A 20,963-nucleotide genomic window follows, 5' to 3' on the forward strand; every position below is an offset into this window, starting at 1 on the left:
GGGTGCCAACTGCCGTAAAACAAGAAGAAGAAGGAGAAGAAGCTGGCGGCGCAACGCAGCTCGCAGTGGCCACTCCGGTGGTGATGTCTGTTATTTGTCAAGTAGGGTGCTGTGCACAATCCTGATTTGATGGAGACGTACGTGAGAGCACGGAGGAACATCTAGTGAAACTTCTGAAATGCCTGTTTCACTGCTGCTGCTACTGTGTGGTCTAGAATCTCCAGAGGGGAAGACCTCGAGTCCTCAGCTTTGCTTGTTGCTCGGTGGCCGGGGTGGGGTCGAAGCGCTCGGCAGAGGATGGTGCTCAGAGGGGCTGGTCGGAGGCTTGAAATTTTCGGACGGACTCAGAGTCCGCTGCGGTCGGGTGCTTCCAATGGTGCTGCATCGGCAAGTTGGCGGCGCTTGGAGGTTCATGGCAGGGAGAGTTTCTCCTTTCTGCCATCTGCGTGAGATGATAAGGCTATTGGGACTTTGAGACTTTTTTTTTTACCGTGCCCATGGTCTGCTCTTTTTCAAATTATGGTAGTGCTTTGCACTGTTGTAACTATATGTTATAATTATGTGGTTTTGTAAGTTTTAGTCTTGGTTTGTCCTATGTTTCTTGTGATATCATTCTGGAGGAACGTTGTATCATTTTTTAATGCATGCTTTTCTAAATGACAATAAACGAAGACTGAGTGTCCTCATAATCTAATCTAATCTAAGAAGAAGGGATCTGTTCTGGGACCCCTTCTTTTCATGACCTGGATGAGGAAGTGGAGGGATGGGTTAGTAAACTTGCTGATGACACAAAGGTTGGGGGTGTTGTGGATAGTGTGGAGGGCTGTCAGAGGTTACAACGGGACATTGATAGGATGCAAAACTGGGCTGAGAAGTGGCAGATGTGAGGTGGTTCATTTTGGTAGGTCAAGTATAATGGCAGAATATAGTATTAATGGTCAGACTCTTGGCAGTGTGGAGGATCAGAGGGATCTTGGGGTCCGAGTCCATAGGACACTCAAAGTTGCTGCACAGGTTGACTGTGGTTGAGAAGGCATGCAGTGCATTGGTCTTCATCAACCGTGGGATTGAGTTCAAGAGCCGTCAGGTAATGTTACAGCTATATGGGACCCTGATCAGACCACACTTGAAGTACTGTGCACAGCCTGGTCACCTCACTACAGGATGGTTGAAGAACGGGTGCTGAGGAGATTTACAAGGATGTTGCCCAGATTGGGGAGCATGCTTTACGAGAATAGGTTGAGTGAACTTGGCCTTTTCTCCTTGGAGCAACGGGGGATGAGAGGTGACCTGATAGAGGTGTACAAGATAATGAGAAGCATTGATTGCGTGGATAGTCAGAGGCTTTTTCCCAGCGCTGAAGTGGCTAAAACAAGAGGGCACAATTTTAAGGTGCTTGGAAGTAAGTACGGAGGAGATGTCAGGGGTAAGTTTTTTAGGCAGAGAGTGGTGAGTGCGTGGAATGGGCTGCCAGCGACGGTGGTGGAAGGGGATACAATAGGGTCTTTTAAGAGACTCCTGGATAGGTACATGGAGCTTAGAAAAATAGAAATCTTTAGTCTCAATTCAAGGATTGAATCTATTAAAATGAATATACTGCCCAATCTATTATACCTCTTTTAGACCCTACCAATAGAGATTAATCAAAATCAATTCAATGAATGGAACAAAATGTTATCAAGATATATATGGCAAGGTAAAAGGCCTAGAGTTCGTCTCAAAACTTTGCAATTAGCTAACGAAAAGGGGGGGATGGAGCCTACCTTCTCTTAGAGATTATTATTTTGTATCACAGTTGAGAACTGTGATACGTTGGTGCAACCCATCCTCTGACACTCAATGGAAAAACATTGAGGAGGGGATACTTCCCATCCCTATACAGGCAATTTTGGCTGATAACAACCTACAAAGGTACATAAATACTATTGATAACCCATGGGTGAAATGGACTCTTAAAATATGGAAAACTATTATAAAAGAATATAAACTAGAGGGAGATATTGCAATTCTTAAATGGTGTGCATATGACTTGGATTTTACGCTGAATAAACTGGATGCTAGATTTAAAGACTGGACAGCTAAAGGAATAACAGTTCTTTGCAATATAATGAAAGAAGGAACACTGTTCAGTTTTGAAATGCTTAAACAGAAACACTTATTAGAAAAACAAGACTTTTATCAGTATTTATAGATGTGACAGTATGTTAATAGGACAGTTAAAAATGTAACCAAGGCATGTAGATGTTTAATAGAGCTATTTACAAAAGCATATAATTCAGATAACAGTAGTAGAATCATTTCAAGCATGTATAAGGGTTCGTCAAATCTTAAAACACATTCGACTTCATACATTAAAACAAAATGAGAGAAGGAAGGAGGGATAATTATATCTGAGGAAGAATGGATAATGATATGGAGGTATCAATGGAAGTGTACCAGTTCACAGAAATGGAGTGAGTTCGGATGGAAAAACTTGATAAGATATTTTATTACACCCCTCAGAAATCCCATTATGATAGTAACCTTCCTGTTTGTTGGAGAAACTGTGGAAATCAAAATGCAAACCATTATCATATTTTCTGGGAATGCCCCGTTGTCAAAGACTATTTGAGTGGGATACACAATGTCCTACAAGGCATCTTTAAATGTGAAATACCCTTAGAAAGTAAGACGATATATTTTGGGTATATACCTCTAGAATGGTTGAAAAGAGATAAATATTTAATGAATATAGTGCTGGTGGCTGGTAAAAAGGCTCTTACCAGGAAATGTTTATCACAGGAGAGCCCAACTTTAAATGCATGCATGGATGGAAATTACAATGGACATTTACAAAATGGAGAAGATAATAGCATCTGGTAATCAGAAGTTGGAACAATTTGATTCATACTGGGGAAAATGGTTTAACTACATAACACCTCATAGGCCTAATTTTATTCTCACAAATCAATGAATATGTTGTAAAAAAAAATTACTCCCTACTTGTACAGTTTTCTCCTTTTGCTTGTTCTTTCTTTCCTCTCTTTTCTATCAGTGTATACCTCAGATAAATATTATGTGGAGATTTGTGGCAAATATGACTATATGATATATATGTAGAATATCTGAAATACATCTTATGGAAATGTTTGATGATGAACTTCAATAAAAAAATAAATTTCAAAAAAAGAAAAATAGAGGGCTATGGGTAACTCTAGGTAATTTCTAAAGTAAGTACAAGCTCGGCACAGCATTGTGGGGCGAAAGGCCTGTATTGTGCTTTAGGTTTTTTATGTTTCTATACCCCTTGTAATTTTGTATATCTCTATCAAATCTCCCATCGTTCTCCTCGGTTCCAGGATTTTAAGTGCTAACCTATTCAAGCTTTCCTTTCTTTGTGTTTGATTTCCAGCATTCTACTATCTTTTGTATCTGATTTCATCAGAAAAATGTGCAGATTTTTTTTTTTCCTTAAGATCTTACAAGGAAACGCTGATTGAGCTCGGGCTTTTCTCTTTGGAGTGAAGGAGGATGAGAGGTGACTTGACAGAGGTGTTCACGATGATAAGAGGCAAAGGTTGCGTGTATAGACAGAGACTATTTCCCAAAGTAGAAATGGCTCATACAAGGGTGCATCATTTTAACGAGACTGGAGGAAAGTATGGGGGGGCTGTAGGTTTTTTATACAGCGTAGTGGGTGTGGGGAAATCACTGTCAGGAGTGGTGGTAGAGGCAGTTACATTAAAACATTTAAGAAACTCTTAGATAGGCACATAGATGATAGAAAAATGGAGGGTTATGTGGGAGGGAAGGGTTCGATCGATCTTTATGATAGTGATTAGCTTTATAATATTAGCTTTATTTGTCATATAGTTTATGTTCAGCACAACTTCAATGGGCTGAAAGGTCTATTTCTGTGCTGGATCAGCCTATAACTCCCAAATATGTTCAAATGCACTTGAAGTAATCAAGCTGAGCTGATATGTGGACATATTTAATTCATTAATACTTTTGTGTATACTCAAAGTCAATTACTCCACTGTCAATTACTGAGGAAAGAATGTAATTACTAAGTGGTAACTTTGTGTTAGCAAATTCTAATATAATTCTGGGTTTAGGAATTTCAACAATATGTTGGTTGTTTGACAATGAAATGTAAATATCTCACAGCCCAGTGGGGTACAGTAACAATGTGTTCCATTACTGTACTTGTAATCCACAGCCCAAAGCAGTGGGAAATTTGAATTCAGTCAATAAAAAACTAAAATCGTTAATAATGAATATGAAAGCTCATCTGGTTCTGTAATATCCATCAAGGAGGTTCACTAGTTCATCTCTCTGTTCAGGGAAGAACATGAGCTGTCTCTCCCCTCTGCAAGGAAGGACACGAGCTCTCTCCCCTCCAAGGCAGGACACGAGCTCTCTCCCCTCTGCAGAGAAGAGGGAAGGACACGAGCTCTCTCCCCTCTGCGGCGAAGAGGGAAGGACACGAGCTCTCTCCAGTCTGCAGGGAAGGACATGAGCTCTCTCCACTGGGCAAGGAAGGACACGAGTTCTCTCCCCTCTGCAGGAAAGGACACAAGCGCTCTCCACTCTGCAGGAAACATCACTAGCTCCCTTCTTCTGCAAGGAAGGACACGAGCTTCCTCCCCTCTGCAGAGTAGGACACTAGCTCTCTCCACTCTGCAGGGCAGGACACGAGCTCTCTCCCCTCTGCAGGGAAGGAGACTAGCTCTTTCCCTTCCAGGGAAAAACGCTAGCTCTGTTCCCTCTGCAGGGAAGGACACAAGTTGTCTCCACTCTGCAGGGATGGACATGTGCTCTCTCTCTTCAGCAGGGAATGACATGAGCTGTCTCCACTATGCAGGGAAGGAGACTAGCTCTCTCCCTTCTCCAGGGAAAGATGCTAGCTCCCTCACCTCTTGATTGGAGTACTGCGCAGATGCAACAAAAGTGATCCTCTGCAGGTCTGGCAAAGAGGTTTAAAAACCCAGTCTCTATAAAAGAGACATACTGCCTAGCAGAGCTGTCACCTTGGGAGCAATCATCGTCAGAGTAGTCTGAGGCAGAGTAGTAAGGCTTTGGCTCAACAGGCCTTCAGCGAGAACAGGAGGAAGCAAGGTATGTAGATGAGTTCATTTGTTATTTATTATTTAAATCTTGGGAGAATAGGAAGTACGTCTACAGAGCCACTGTTCTGTTCTGGGTGTCAGATGTGGGATTTCCGGGAGACTTCCAGCTTCACCGATGGCCACATCCATACCAGGTACATCAAGATGCAGCTCCTTTGAGACTGTGTTAGGGAACTGGAGCTAAAAGGGAGGTGAGAGTTAATATTGGACCACTGGAAAATGACATTGGTGAGGTACTAATTGGAGACAAAGAAATAGCAGATGAACTTAATGGGTAATTTGCATCTGTCTTCACTGTGGAGATACTAGCAGTTTCCAGAGGTCTGTGAGTGTCAGGGAACTGGAGTGAGTGCCATTACTTTTACAAAGGAAAAAATGCTAGGCAAACTCAAAAGTCTTTAGGTGGATAAGTCACCTGGACTAGATGGACTATCTCCCAGAGTCCTGAGAGAGGTTGCTGAAGACATAACGGATGCATTGGTCATGATATTTCAAGAATCACTTGATTCTTGGCATGGTCCCACAGGACTGGAAGACTCTTTAAAAAGGGAGGAAGGCCAAAGAAAGGAGATTATAGGCCAGCTAGCCTAACCTCAGTAGTTGGGAAAATGTTGGAGTCTAATTTTAAGGATGAGATTTCGGGGTACTTGGAGATTAATGATAAATTAATTCAAAGTCAACATTGTTTCTGTAAAGGGAAATCTTGCCTGACAAATCTTTTAGAGTTCTTTGAGGAAATAACAAGCAAGGTGGATAAAGGAGAGGCAATGGATGTCATTTACTTGGATTTTCAGAAGGTGCCACACATGAGGCTGTTAACATGATAAAATTCTATGGTGTTACAGGAAAGATACTGGCATGGATAGAGGAATGGCTGACAGGCAGGAGACAGTGAGTGGGAATAAAAGGGTCTTTTCTGGTTAGTGATAGTGATAGACAATAGACAATAGGTGCAGGATTAGGCCATTCGGCCCTTCGAGCCAGCACCACCATTCACTGTGATCATGGCTGATCGTCCACAATCAGTACCCTGTTCCTGCCTTCTCCCCATATCCCTTGACTCCACTATCTTTAAGAGCTCTATCTAACTCTTTCTTGAAAGAATCCAGAGAATTGGCCTCACTGCCTTCTGAGGCAGAGCATTCCACAGATCTACAACCCTATGTGTGAAAAAATTTTTCCTCAACTCCGTTCTAAATGGTCTACCCCTTATTCTTAAACTGTGGCCTCTGGTTCTGAACTCCCCCAACATCGGGAACATATTTCCTGCCTCTAGCGTGTCCAATCCCTTAATAATCTTATATGTTTCAATCAGATCCCCTCTCATCCTTCTAAATTCCAGTGTATACAAGCCCAGTCGCTCCAATCTTTCAACATATGATCTTCCCGCCATCCCTGGAATTAACCCAGTGAACCTACGCTGCACGCCCTCCATAGCAAGAATGTCCTTCCTCAAATTTGGAGACCAAAACTGCACACAATACTCCAGTTGGGGTCTCACCAGGGCCTTGTACAACTGCAGAAGGACCTCTTTGCTCCTATGCTCAACTCCCCTTGTTATGAAGGCCAACATGCCATTAGCTTTCTCCACTGCTTGCTGTACCTGTATGCTTACTTTCAGTGACTGATGAACAAGGACACCCAGATCTCGTTATACTTCCCCTTTTCCTAACTTGACACCATTCAGATAGTAATCCGCCTTTCTGTTCTTGCCATCAAGTGGATAACTTCACATTTATCTGCATTAAACTGCATCTGCCATGCATCTGCCCACTCACCCAACCTGTCCAAGTCACCCTGCATTCTCATAATATCCTCCTCACATTTCACACTGTCACCCAGCTTTGTGTCATCTGCAAATTTGCTAATGTTACTTTCAATCCCTTCATCTAAATCATTAATGTATATTGTAAATAGCTGCGGTCCCATCACCAAGCCTTGCGGTACCCCACTAGTCACTGCCTGCCATTCTGAAAGGGACCCGTTAATCTCTACTCTTTGTTTCCTGTCTGCCAACCAATTTTCTATCCATGTCAGTACCCTACCCCCAATACCATGTGCTCCAATTTTGCCCACTAACCTCCTATCTGGGACCTTATCAAAGGCTTTCTGAAAGTCCAGGTACACTACATCCACTGGCTTTCCCATGTCCATTTTCATAGTTACATCCTCAAAAAATTCCAGAAGATTAGTCAAGCATGATTTCCCCTTCGTAAATCCATGCTGACTCGGACCTATCCTGCTACTGCTTTCCAAATATGCCGCTATTTCATCTGTCAGTATTGGGACCGCTAATTTTCATATTAGAAAAACATAGAAAACACAGAAAACCTACAGCACAGTACAGGCCCTTCAGCCCACAAAGCTGTGCCGAATATGTCCTTACCTTAGAAATTACCTAGGGTTACCTATAGTTCTCTATTTTTCTAAGCTCCATGTGCCTATCCAGGAGTCTCTTAAAAGACCCTATCGTATCTGCCTCCACCACCGTCGCCAGCAGTCCATTCCACACACTCACCACTCTGCATAAAAAACTTACCCCTGACATCTCGTCTGTACCTACTTCCATGCACCTTAAAACTATGCCCTCTCATGCCAGCCATTTCAGCCCTGTGAAAAAGCTTCTGACTATCCACAGGATCAATGCCTCTCATCATCTTATACACCTCTATCAGGTCACCTCTCATCCTCCATCGCTCCAAGGAGAAAAGACCGAGTTCACTCAACCTATTCTCACAAGGCATGCTCCCCAATCCAGGCAACATCGTTGTAAATCTCCACTGCACCCTTTCTATGGTTTCCACATCCTTCCTGTAGTGAGGCGACCAGAACTGAATACGGTACTCCAAGTAGAGTTATTGACTCCTTCCTCTTCCTAATTTCCACCCACAGAGACTCTGTAGACAATCCCTCCATGACTTCTTCCTTTTCTGCAGCCATGATACTACCTCTGATCAACAGTGCCACGTCCCCAGCTCTTTTGCCTCCCTCCCTGTCCTTTCTGAAACATCCTCCATCTATCCATAACGACACCCGAGGGCGTGGTCCCTCTAAGCCTTCAGGGATAGGGTCTGTTCCTTTTGGGAGTTCCTTGGTACATTGCTGGGACCGTGCTCCCCCAGAGACCCCAAGCCGTTTCCCCACTGGGCCTCCACTAAGTTTCCCAACACCTCTCTGATCAGCTGAACAACTGAGGGAGGGGCTGATCCCCTTAATTGATCCCTCTGGCACTGCAAGCAATATATCTGCCCCCCTAGCCAGAGAAGATACACTGAAAGCTTTTCCCCAATCTTCTGACACAGGTATGGAAAGCCCCCCAGGTGCTGCATTTTATTTCGAGTCGAACCAAACGCATTTTCCCCTGCTTTCAGATAACTGGCAGCAGTCACTATGGGGTAATTGACCCTGACAGCTCTAACACCGTCACCAGCCCGCCTACTCAAACTTTAACCAATCCTTGCCGCTCTCCCTCAGCCGAGCACTGCCATTCATCTAACAACTGAGAGATCCGCTCCGCCCATGTCTCGTATGCCTCCGCCCCTTTAGGGGTAGACATTATCCCAAAAACCAGGCGGAGCCTGCTATTCCTGGAACATTTATTCACAGACACTACCTCTGAATCAGACCACTCTTTCCTCTCTCTCCTAACAGTATTGGACAGCCCATGGCCCCGCCTCACCTGGGGCACCAATAGACACTGGCAGTCCCACCACCAACTCATCAGTGCTAGTCTGAACTCGAACAAAGACCTCCGGGGTACCAACAGCCACCCCACCCAACACACATGCAGTAATAACCAGCAATCCCACAGAGGCACACCAGCTTTCCACCCCCGCAGCATGCATAATTTAAACAGGCCGATCACACAGCTTCCACAGAATCCAGTTCCGGACAATGGCCCCCACAGTGTAGCCCCCAGTAAGCCTCAGGTTCGCTCAGCTCACTTTCATCTCAGGGGAGCAGCCTTCGGCCCCGCCAAACTGGGTAATCAGGTTTGTGTGGATGCTGTGTGATGTACCCCATCCCGCCAAATGACAGACAATACACCATATGTGATTAAATGATTACACTTTATAACTCTTACATTAACTATGTAGATGGTAAAGGAATAAAATAAGAACTGCTTAACTGTTTTAAAAAAAAGAAAAAGGCGCCATTATTATTAACCAGTTCGTGCACACATCGTGGAGCTCTTACAGAACCGGGTCCCCCTTCCTCCAGTTGATGTCCTCCGAATTCTGCCGACCCACGAATGGGACCACTCCTCGGTGACGGACCAGACACTCTACTCGAGTCTGTCCGTGTCTCCTCTCCTCGCTGAAGACCCTGGGCCTCAGACTCCCGCTCGGGGTCCATTCGTCATCCAGCTTACAGCATCGCGTGTCCTCTCTCTGTCTCCATCCACCTTCTGCCCAAAACCCGCAAAAACAATAGCTTACAGACACACAAGAAAGAATAACATCTATCTCAATTGTTTAGCAAATGAATACAATTCTCGTTATCGGTAATTATAACCCAAAACAAGCTACTATAGAGAACCACTGTCTCAGTAGTTAACATCACAGAGAAGCCATTTTTATTATAGCATAACAAAGAAGCCATTTTATTAGCCTTAGTAGTAACATAAAAGAAGAAACCCCTTACACATCTAAAGCCTGGCACTCGAGGTAACCATTCCTGCCCCTGAGCCATCCAAGTCTCTGTAACGGCCACAACATCATAGCTCCAAGTACCGATCCACGCTCTAAGCTCGTCTGCTTTGTTCATAATCATCGTTTGTCAATGATTTGGATAATGAAATTGATGGCTTTGTGGCAAAGTTTATGGATGATACAAAGTTAGGTGGGGGGTAGGTAGTGCCGAGGAAACAATGTGATTGCATGCAATTAGAAGAATGGGCAAAAAGGTGGCAGATGGAATACAGTGTTGGGAAATGTATGATAATGTATTTTGGTAAAAGAAACTATAGTGCGAACTATTATCTAAATGGAGTGAAGGTTCAAACATCAGAGGTGCAGAGGGACTTAGGAGTCCTTGTGCAAGACTCCCAGAAAGTTAATTTATAAGTTGAGTTTGCAGTGAAGAAGGCAAATACAATGTTGACATTTATTTCAAGAGGAATAGAATGTACAAGCAAGGAGATAATGCTGATGCTTGAAAAGACACTAGTCAGGCCCCACTTGGAGTATTGTCAACCGTTTTGGGCCCCATATCTCGGAAAGGATGTGTTGTCATTGGAGAGAGTCCAGAGAAGGTTCATGAGGATGATTCCAGGAATAAAGGGGCTAATATATGAGGAGTGTTTGGCAGCTTTGGGCCTGTACTCACTAGAATTTAGAAGAATCCAAGGGGATCTCATTGAAATATATCAAATGTTGAAAGGAATTGAGGGGGTGGATTTGGAGAGGATGTTTCCTATGGTGGGGGTATCCAGAACTAGAGGGCACAGCTTCAAAACTGAGAGGTGACCTTTTAAAACAGAAGTAAGGATGAATTATTAGCCAGAGAGTAGTGAATCTGTGGAATGTTCTGCCACAAACTGCGGTGGAGGTCAAGACCGTGGGTAATTTTAAGGCAGATCTTGATCATTTCATGATTGATCAGGGCATCAAAGGATATGGCGAGAAGGCAGGTGTATGGGGTTGAGTGGGATCCAGTAATTCTGCTCCTATGTCTTATGGTCTTCTGGTCCCCTCTGCAGGGAAATACACTAGCTCTCTCCCCTCTACAGGGACGGACACAAGCTCTCTTCACTGTGCAGGGAATGAGACTAGCTTTCTTCCCTTTGCAGGTAACGTCACGAGCCCCTTCACTGTGCAGGTAATGTCACTAGCTCTCTCCACTCTGCAGGGCAGAACTAGCTGTCTCCCTCTGCTGGGAAGGATACTAGCTTTCTCCTCTCTGCAGCTGACATGTTAGAGCATAGCAGCATTAGGACAAGGACTGTTAGGTTAGGAAACAGCTTGCCCACAATGTGTATACAGTATTCTGTATTCTCAATACCATGACAAATGAAGGCAAACATACCGTACACCACCTTTCAGAATCTGGCATAGATTGTGAAATATGTTGTTTTTGTGGCAGCAGTACATTGGTATACAGAATAATTTTTAAAAACTGAATTACAATAAGATTATATATATACATACACACACACACATATGATTGTACAGTATGTATATGTTAAGTTAGTCGTGCAAAATAAAGAAAAAAATCACGAGGTCATGTTCATGGGTTTATTGTTGTCCATTCAGAAATCTGATGACAGAGGGAAGAAGCTGTTTCTGAAATGCTGAATGTGTGTCTTCACGCTCCACTACCTCCTCCGTGATGGTAGCAATGAGTAGAGGGCATGTCCTGGGTGTTGGGGGTCTTTGAAGACGGATGCCACCTTTTTGAAGCATCGCCTTTCTTTACCACCAAATCCACTCGTGTTGCTCCTTGCAGGGAGTTGTGGACTTACACCCCTATATCACTCTTAAACTTCCTGTTGGTCCACGCTTTCCACCTTCTCTGCACTTTCAAACATTTCCTTGTACTAATGTGAGTGCTTTTACCCCTCTTCACAGATGCTGAGTATCTCCAGTCCGTCATTTGACTTCGTACATGAGCAGTTTTGTTTTTTGTTTACCTGTGACCACTTATTTATATATTTAGAAATCCCACACGGAACAGGCTCCTCTGGCCCTTCCAGACGCACCAAACAGCATCCCACCACTTCAATGCCAGCTGTACGACGGCCAATTAACCTACTAACTGGCACGACTTTGCAATGTGGGAGGAAAGTAAAGCACCCAGAAGAAACAACTCGCGGTCACAGAGAAGGACGTACAAACTCCTTTCAGACAGCATTGGAATTGATCTCCCAACTTCGATGCTCCAGCCTGTGATAGCATCACACTAACCACACACTTTCTCGTTGATCTTCCCAGGATAAGGACTTTGGAAAACATGCCTTGCATAAAGGACATTCCAACCCCCCGGCAGAGGTAACATCCAGCCTCAAAACCTATCAGCACTTCACTCTGGAAAAGGCTTACTTGGGAGAGGACTTTTTCTGGGCATTCACTCCGGTGGCTGGTGACTTTATACGCTTCAGATTTTTTACTCCAGTGAAAATAGACAGGTACGTTGGAATTTTACTTTGTGTGATTATCCCCTGTCTCAGGCTGTCTCCACCCACTAAATCCCCTCCCACAGACCACAAAGACTCTCCCCCATCACCGACTCACCCACTCACTGAATCCCCTCCCACAGCCCACAGACACTCCCCCCACCACCCACTGAATCCCCTCCCACAGCCTATAGACACTCTCCCCCGTCACTGACTCTCCCCACCTGCTGAATCTCCTCCCACAGACTACAAACACTCTCCCCCATCACCAACTTCCCCCGACCCACCAAATCCCCTGCCACAGCCCATAGGCACTCTCCCCTGTCATCAACTCCCCCCCCCCACCCACTGAATCACCTCCCACAGCCCACAGACACTCTCCACCATCACCCACTCTCTCACCACACACTGAATCCCCTGCTACAGCCCACAGACACTCTCCATCATCACCCACTCTCTCACCACACACTGAATCCCCTGCTACAGCCCACAGACACTCTCCATCATCACCCACTCTCTCACCACACACTGAATCCCCTGCTACAGCCCACAGACACTCTCCACCATCACCCACTCTCTCACCACACACTGAATCCCCTGCTACAGCCCACAGACACTCTCCACCATCACCCACTCTCTCACCACACACTGAATCCCCTGCTACAGCCCACAGACACTCTCCACCATCACCCACTCTCTCACCACACACTGAATCCCCTGCTACAGCCCACAGACACTCTCCATCACCCACTCTCTCACCACACACTGAATCCCCTGCTACAGCCCACAGACACTCTCCACCATCACCCACTCTCTCACCACACACTGAATCCCCTGCTACAGCCCACAGACACTCTCCATCATCACCCACTCTCTCACCACACACTGAATCCCCTGCTACAGCCCACAGACACTCTCCACCATCACCCACTCTCTCACCACACACTGAATCCCCTGCTACAGCCCACAGACACTCTCCATCATCACCCACTCTCTCACCACACACTGAATCCCCTGCTACAGCCCACAGACAATTCCTCCCCCCCCACCCCCCCCGTTACCGACTCGACTCTCCCTCACCCACTGAATTCTCTGCCACAGCGAAGTTTGGAGGTGTAGCTGGATATGAGGTAATGTTGCTCCCCTTGGAGCTCAGTCCCCTGTGACTCATGAAGGCCTTCTTAACCATCCTATCAACTTATGTGGTAACTTTGAGGGTTCTATGGATTTGGACCTGAGACCCCTTGTCCAGAAGATGGAAAGTTGTAATAACAGAAGACTCAAAATGCCATAGAGTTATTGAGCTTAGAGAAAGACCCTTCGGCCTATCTTGTATGAGCTAGCCCAAGTGTCTTCCTCAGCTATTCACATTTAACTGCATTTGACCTCTGACCTGTCTAAACATTCGACCCTGTTTAAATATTGGAATTGTTAACTGCCTGAACCACTTCCTCTGGCAGCTTGTTCCATATTCTCACCACGTGTGTGTGGAAAATCATGCTACTCTAGTCCCTTTCAAATCTTCCCCCTCTATAAGAGCAAACTGTGGAGATCACCTGGATTTGGTGTTGGAAATAACAGGTGATTAATTAAAATCTGATGTGCACCAGGAGGTCAGTCAAACCTGATCTATCTGAGCAAGAATTCGATACAGCTTTTATATTCCCCATTGATGAGATTACCAGTAAAACTGTATTCCGATAACAGAATGGTAGCAACAGAAAAACTTAATTCTGCCATCACCAGGTAGTAATTTCTGAATGCTACCCGTGCCATGTACCAGTGAGGGTAGAAACAGGGTCACTTGATGGTGCAGGGCTAATTTGGCAGAGGGATGGAACCTGAGTGAAGGAACTCAGGACAAGATGGGCAGTAAAAAAGCACAGATAGTGTGCAGTCAGACTATCAGGAAGGGCAGGAAGATATAGAACAAAATTGCAGCCAGCAGGGTGAGTATCAGTGCATTAGAGATGCAGAATCAAAAATGGTAGCAAATACACTACTCAAAGTGCGATATCTCAATGCATGGAGTATAAGAAATAAGGTGGATGATCTCGATGCACTACAGTATTACAGATTGTCAGGTAAGATGTTGTGGCCACCAATGAATCACAGTTGAAAGATGACTGTAGTTGGGAGCTGAATGTCAAAGGTTACACGTTGTATCAGAGGGATAGGAAGGTAGGCAGAGGGGATGGCGTGGCTCTGCTGGTAAAGAATGACATCAATCATTAGAAAGATGTGACATAGGATTGGAAGATGTTGAATCCTGTGGGTTGAGTTTAGAAACTGCAAGCGTAAAAGGACCCTGATGGCAGTTATTTACAGGCCTCCCAACAGTAGCTGGGATGTGGACCACAGATTACAACAGGAAATACATACATGGAATTATGATGTAGTGGCCATTACAGAGACTTGGCTGGCACCAGGGCAGGAATGGATCCTCAATATTCCTGGATTTCAGTGCTTTAAAAGGGATAGAGAGGGGGAGAAAGGGGGAGGAGGGGTGGCATTACTGGTCAGGGATACTATTACAGCTACAGAAAGCGTGGGTAATGTAGCAGGATCCTCTTTTGAGTCAGTATGGGTGGGAGTCAGGAACAGGAAGGAAGCAGTTACTCTGTTGGGGGTATTCTTTAGGCCCCCTGGTAGCAGCAGAGATACCTAGGAGCAGATTGGGAGGCAGATTTTGGAAAGGTGCAAAAATAACAGGGTTGTTATCATGGGTGACTTTAACTTCCCTAATATTGATTGGCACCTGATTAGTTCCAATGGTTTAGACAGGGCAGAGTTTGTTAAGTGTGTCCAGGATGGATTCCTGCCACAGTATGTGGACAGGCCGACTAGGGGGAATGCCATACTAGACCTAGTATTAGGTAACGAACCGGGTCAGGTCACAGATCTCTCAGTGGGTGAGCATCTGGGGGACAGTGACCACCGCTCCCTGTCCTTTAACATTATTGTGGAAAAGGATATAATCAGAGAGGACAGGAAAATTTTTAATTGGAGAAGGGCAAATTATGAGGCTATAAGGCTAGAACTTGCGGGTGTGAATTGGGATGATGTTTCTGCAGGGAAATGTACTATGGACATGTGGTCGATGTTTAGGGATCTCTTGCAGGATGTTAGGGATAAATTTGTCCCGGTGAGGAAGATAAAGAATGGTAGGGTGAAGGAACCATGGGTGACAAGTGAGGTAGAGAATCTAGTCAGGCGGAAGAAGGCAGCATACATGAGGTTTAGGAAGCAAGGATTAGATGGGTCTATTGAGGAATATAGAGTAGCAAGAAAGGAGCTTAAGAAAGGGCTGAGGAGAGCAAGAAGGGGGCATGAGAAGACCTTGGCAAGTAGGGTAAAGGAAAACCCCAGTGCATTCTTCAATTACGTGAAGAACAAAAGGATGACTGGAGTGAAGATAGGACCGATTAGAGATAAAGGTGGGAAGTTGTGCCTGGAGGCTGTGGACGTGAGTGAAGTCCTCAATGAATACTTTTCTTTGATGTTCATCAATGAGAGGGAACTTGATGACGGAGAGGACAATATGAGTGAGGTTGATGTTCTGGAGCATGTTGATATTAAGGGACAAGGAGGTGTTGGAGTTGTTAAAATACATTAGGACGGATAAGTCCCCGGGACCTGACGGAATATTCCCCAGGCTGCTCCACGAGGCGAGGGAAGAGATTGCTGAGCCTCTGGCTAGGATCTTTATGTCCTCATTGTCCACGGGAATGATACCGGAGGATTGGAGGGAGGCGAATGTTCTCCCCTTGTTCAAAAAAGGTAGTAGGGATAGTCCGGGTAACTATAGACCAGTGAGCCTTACGTCTGTGGTGGGAAAGCTGTTGGGAAAGATTCTTAGAGATAGGATCTATGGGCATTTAGAGAATCATGGTCTGATCAGGTACAGTCAGCATGGCTTTGTGAAGGACAGATCGTGTCTAACAAACCTGATAGAGTTCTTTGAGGAGGTGACCAGAAATATAGATAAGGGTAGTGCAGTGGATGTGATCTACATGGATATTAGTAAGGCATTTGACAAGGTTCCACACGGTAGGTTTATTCAGAAAGTCAGAAGGCATGGGATCCAGGGAAGTTTGGCCAGGTGGATTCAGAATTGGCTTGCCTGCAGAAAGCAGAAGGTCGTGGTGTAGGGAGTATATTCGGATTGGAGGGTTGTGACTAGTGGTGTCCCACGAAGATCGGTTCTGGGACCTCTACTTTTCGTGATTTTTATTAACGACCTGGATGTGGGGGTAGAAGGGTGGGTTGGCAAGTTTGCAGACGACGCAAAGGTTGGCGGTGGTGTGGATAGTGTAGAGGATTGTCGAAGATTGCAGAGAGACATTGATAGGATGCAGAAGTGGGCTGAGAAGTGGCAGATGGAGTTCAACCCTGAGAAGTGTGAGGTGGTAAACTTTGGAAGGACAAACTCCAAGGCAGAGTACAAAGTAAATGGCAGGATACTTGGAAGTGTGGAGGAGCAGAGGGATCTGGGGGTACATGTCCACAGATCCCCAAAAGTTGCCTCACAGGTAGATAGAGTAGTTAAGAAAGCTTATGGAGTGTTAGCTTTCATAAGTCGAGGGATAGAGTTTAAGAGTCGCGGGATAATGATGCGACTCCATAAAACTCTGGTTAGGCCACACTTGGAGCACTGTGTCCAGTTTTGGTCGCCTCAGTATAGGAAGGATGTAGAAACATTGGAAAGGGTACAGAGGAGATTTACCAGGATGCTGCCTGGTTTAGAGAGTATGCATTATGATCAGAGATTAAGGGAGCTAGGGGTTTACTCTCTGGAGAGGAGGAGGATGAGAGGAGACATGACAGAGGTATACAAGATATTAAGAGGGGTAGATAGAGTGGACAGCTAGCGCCTCTTCCCCAGGGCACCACTGCTCAATACGAGAGGACATGGCTTTAAAGTAAAGGGTGGGAATTTCAAGGGGGATATTAGAGGAAGGTTTTTTACTCAGAGAGTGGTTGGTCCGTGGAATGCACTGCCTGAGTCAGTGGTGGAGGCAGATACACTAGTGAAGTTTAAGAGACTACTAGACAGGTATATGGAGGAATTTAAGGTGGGGGGGTTATATGGGAGGCAGGGTTTGATGGTTGGCACAACATTGTGGGCCAAAGGGCCTGTACTATGCTGTACTGTTCTATGTTCTATGAAATAGAAAAGGCATGTCAAAAGGGCAATGTCACGATAGTCATGGGAGACTTCAACAGGTAGATCGATTGGAAAAATCAGGTTGAAAATGGATCTCAAGAGAGTTAGTTTATTGAATGCCTAAGAGATAGCTTTTTAGAGCAGTCTGTCATTGAGCCTGCTAGGGGATCAGTTATACTGGATTGTGTGTTATGTAATGAACTAGATGTGATTAGGGTACTTAAAGTAAAAGAGCCCTTCGGAGCCAGTGATCACAATACAATTGGGCTCAATTGAAATTTGATAGGGAGAAAGTGAAGTCTGATGTAGCAGTATTTCAGTGGAGTAAAGGAAATTACAGAGAGAGTCGTTGGCCAAAGTAAATTGGAAGGAGATGCTGGCAGGGATGACAGCAGAGCAGCAATGGCATGAGTTTCTATGGAAAAATGAGGAAAGTGAAAGACAGATGTATTCCAAAAACAAAGAAATCCTCATGTTTTGGGGTGGATGAAATGACCGGAGGGACAGAGTTACTGGTAGATACAAAGCAGCTCCTTTATTCGACACAACAAGGTACAGCAGGCATCAGACGGATGGCGACGCTTTCGGTGGAAAGGTCTGCTAGCCCAATGTGGGCTCGATATTTATAAGCTAAACATAAAGGACAATTCGTATTTACAAATATAGACAATGCTTTCTTTTGAAGCTACATACAAAACATCACACCTTCTGACTTTATCCTTTCCTCCCGACGCCAACATGTCTGGTTTGGTACTCACAGCCTTTAGGAGTGCAAGTTAAATCCACAATACATTTATTTGGTATTTTACGTGCTAACGTAGAGGACAATTCATATTTATAAAGTATAGATAAGGCTGTCTTTGAAACTATCTGTAAGCTTCACACTTCCATCTTCAGCGTCTGGGCTAGTATTCCGGTATTCACAGCTTTTAGGAAATGCATTGTTGTGAACTCAATCCACAGTACTTTGTCAAACAGAAGACTGGTGGCCAGAGTCATTTAAGTGTAAATTAATTATCTGCCCAAAAGCTCACTCTAACACTCAAATGGCAAAATAATGCAACAAGGAAAGTCAAAGCTAATGTTAAGGATGAGGTTATGGAGTACTTGGTAAAACAGGATGAGATAGAACAAAGCCAGCATGGTTTTCTGATGAACCTGTTGTAATTCCTTGAGGAGATTACAAGTAGGATAGATAAAGGGGATGCAGTGGATGTTGTATATTTGGATTTTCAGAAGGCCTTCGACCAGGCACCACACATGACGCTGCTTACCAAGTTAAGAGCCCATGGTATTACAGGAAAGCTACTGTTATGGTTAGAGCATTGGCTGATTGATAGGAGGCAGCAAATGGGAATAGAAGGATCCTTTTCTGGTTGGCTGCCAGTGACTAGTGATGTTCTGCAGGGATCGGTGTTGGGACCACTTCTTTTTATGCTGTATATCAATGATTTAGATGATGGAATGGATGTTGCCAAGTTTAAAGATGATACAAAGATTGGTGGAAGGGCAGGTAGTGTTGTGGAAACAGGTAGGCTGCAGAAGGACTTAGACAGATTAGGAGAATGGGCAAGAAAATGGCAAATTAAATTAAATGTTGGAAAATTGCATGGTCCTGTACCTTGGTAGAAGAAGTAAATGTGCAGACTATTTTCTAAACAGGGAGAAATCCTAAAAATCTGAGATGCAGAGGGACTTGGGAATCCTTGTGCAGAACACCCTGAAGGTTAACTTGCAGGTTGAGTCGGTGCTGAGGAAGACAAATACAATATTAGCATTAATTTCAAGAGGTCTAGAACACAAGAGCAAGGATGTGATGCTGAGGCTTTATAAGGCACTGGTGAGGCCTCACCTTGGGTACTGTGAACAGTTTTGGGCTCCTTATCTAAGAAAAGATGTGCTGGCATTGGAGAGGGTTCAGAGGAGGTTCACAAAGATGATCCCGGGAATGGTTATCATATGAGGAATGTTTGATGCAACTGGGCCTTTATTTCACTAGAATTTAGAAGGATGAGGGGCGATCTCATTGAAACCTTTTGAACGTTGAAAGGCCGAGACTGAGTAGATGTGGAAAGGATGTTTCCCATGGTGGAGGAGTCTAGGACAAGAGGGCACTGCCTCAGGATAGAGGGGTATGCATTTAAAATAGAGGTGTGGAGAAATTCCCTTAGCCAGAGGGTGGTGAATTTGTGGAATTTGTTACCACAGGCAGCTGTGGAGGCCAGGTTATTGGCGTATTTAAGGCAGAGGTTGATAGGTTCTTGATTGGACACAGCATCAAGGTTACGGGGAGAAGGCAGGGAGTGGAGCTGAGCAGGGAAAAAAATGATTAGCCATGATTGAATGGCAGAGCAGACTCGATGGGCCAAATGGCCTAATTCTGCTGCTATGTCTGATGGTCTTAATTATCCACAGTCTGTTATTTATAGTCTAACAGGAAATCCAGTTTTCAATTCCATCAATGGGTGAATGCCATAACATTATTTAGTGAAGTTCCTGAAACTTGGGTGTTGTTGCCTCTGCATTCCATGTCTCTACTTCTGGTCTTCTAGTCCCTACCCACCATTAAAAGCATACATACAGAATGGTGCCAGTCACATCAGGAAAGATCCCACCCAATCTGCTCATGGACTGTTTGTCCCACTCCCATCAGGGTGGAGGCTACATAACATCCCCTCAGGACCACCAGACTCAAAAACAGTTACTTTCCCCAAGCAGTAAGGCTGATCAACATCTCCACCCACTAACCCACCCCTCCACACCCCCACCACTACTACTTTATCATTTCCTGTCAGTCACCTTACGTACAGACACTCCTGTGCCTAGTGTCACTTTATGGACATATAATCAACCTATAAGCTCTATTTTGCATTTATTTTTTATTGTGTTCTTTGTCTTATTGCATGTTTTGTACTGCTGTGAATCTCTAAGTTCAAAGTAAACTTATTATCAAAGTACATACATGTCACCATATATAAACTTGAGGTTCATTTTCTTGTGAGCATTCACAGTAGATCCAAGAAACACAACGGAATCAGTGTACAACTGCACTCAACACAACAGACAAACAACCACTGTGCAAATGACAACAAACTGTACAAATACAAAATAAAAAATAATAAACATGAAGAGTCCTTGAAAGTTAGTCCATAGATTGTGCGAACATTTCAGTGATGGGGCAAGTGAAGTTAAGTGAAGCTATCCCCTCTGGTTCAGGAACCCGATGGCTGAGGGGTAATAGCTGTTCCTGAGCCTGGTGGTGTGGGTCCTGAGGCTCCTGTACCTTCTTGCAGGAAGAAGAGAGCATGTCCTGGATGGTGGTGTTCCCTGCTGATGGATGCTGCTTTCCTGTAACAACACTCCCATGTAGATGTGCTCAATGGTGGGGAGAGCTTTACCCATGATGGACTGGGCTGTATCCAGTACTTTTTGTAGGATTTCACATTCAAGGGCTTTGGTGTTTCCATACCAAGCTATGATGCAACTAATCAATATCCTCTCCACTACACACCTATGGAAATTTGTCAAACTGGGTACTTGTGTACAGGAAATTTCATTAAAGAATCTTGAA

The 20,963-nt window shown here is 44.6% G+C and overlaps 1 protein-coding gene across 2 annotated transcripts in view; it reads left to right on the forward strand.

Moving 5' to 3' along the window:
- LOC140200581 (alpha-1,3-mannosyl-glycoprotein 4-beta-N-acetylglucosaminyltransferase B) overlaps positions 1-20,963 on the forward strand; it is a 431,883-nt gene that overhangs the window by 310,523 nt on the left and 100,397 nt on the right. For both annotated transcript variants that reach the window (XM_072264115.1, XM_072264112.1), the window contains exon 11: positions 12,044-12,237. In XM_072264115.1, coding sequence (XP_072120216.1) covers positions 12,044-12,237 — 194 coding nt within the window. The remainder of the gene's footprint in view (positions 1-12,043; positions 12,238-20,963) is intronic.

Source organism: Mobula birostris, chromosome 7 (assembly GCF_030028105.1).
Source record: "Mobula birostris isolate sMobBir1 chromosome 7, sMobBir1.hap1, whole genome shotgun sequence".
Classification (NCBI taxonomy): Eukaryota; Metazoa; Chordata; class Chondrichthyes; order Myliobatiformes; family Myliobatidae; genus Mobula; species Mobula birostris.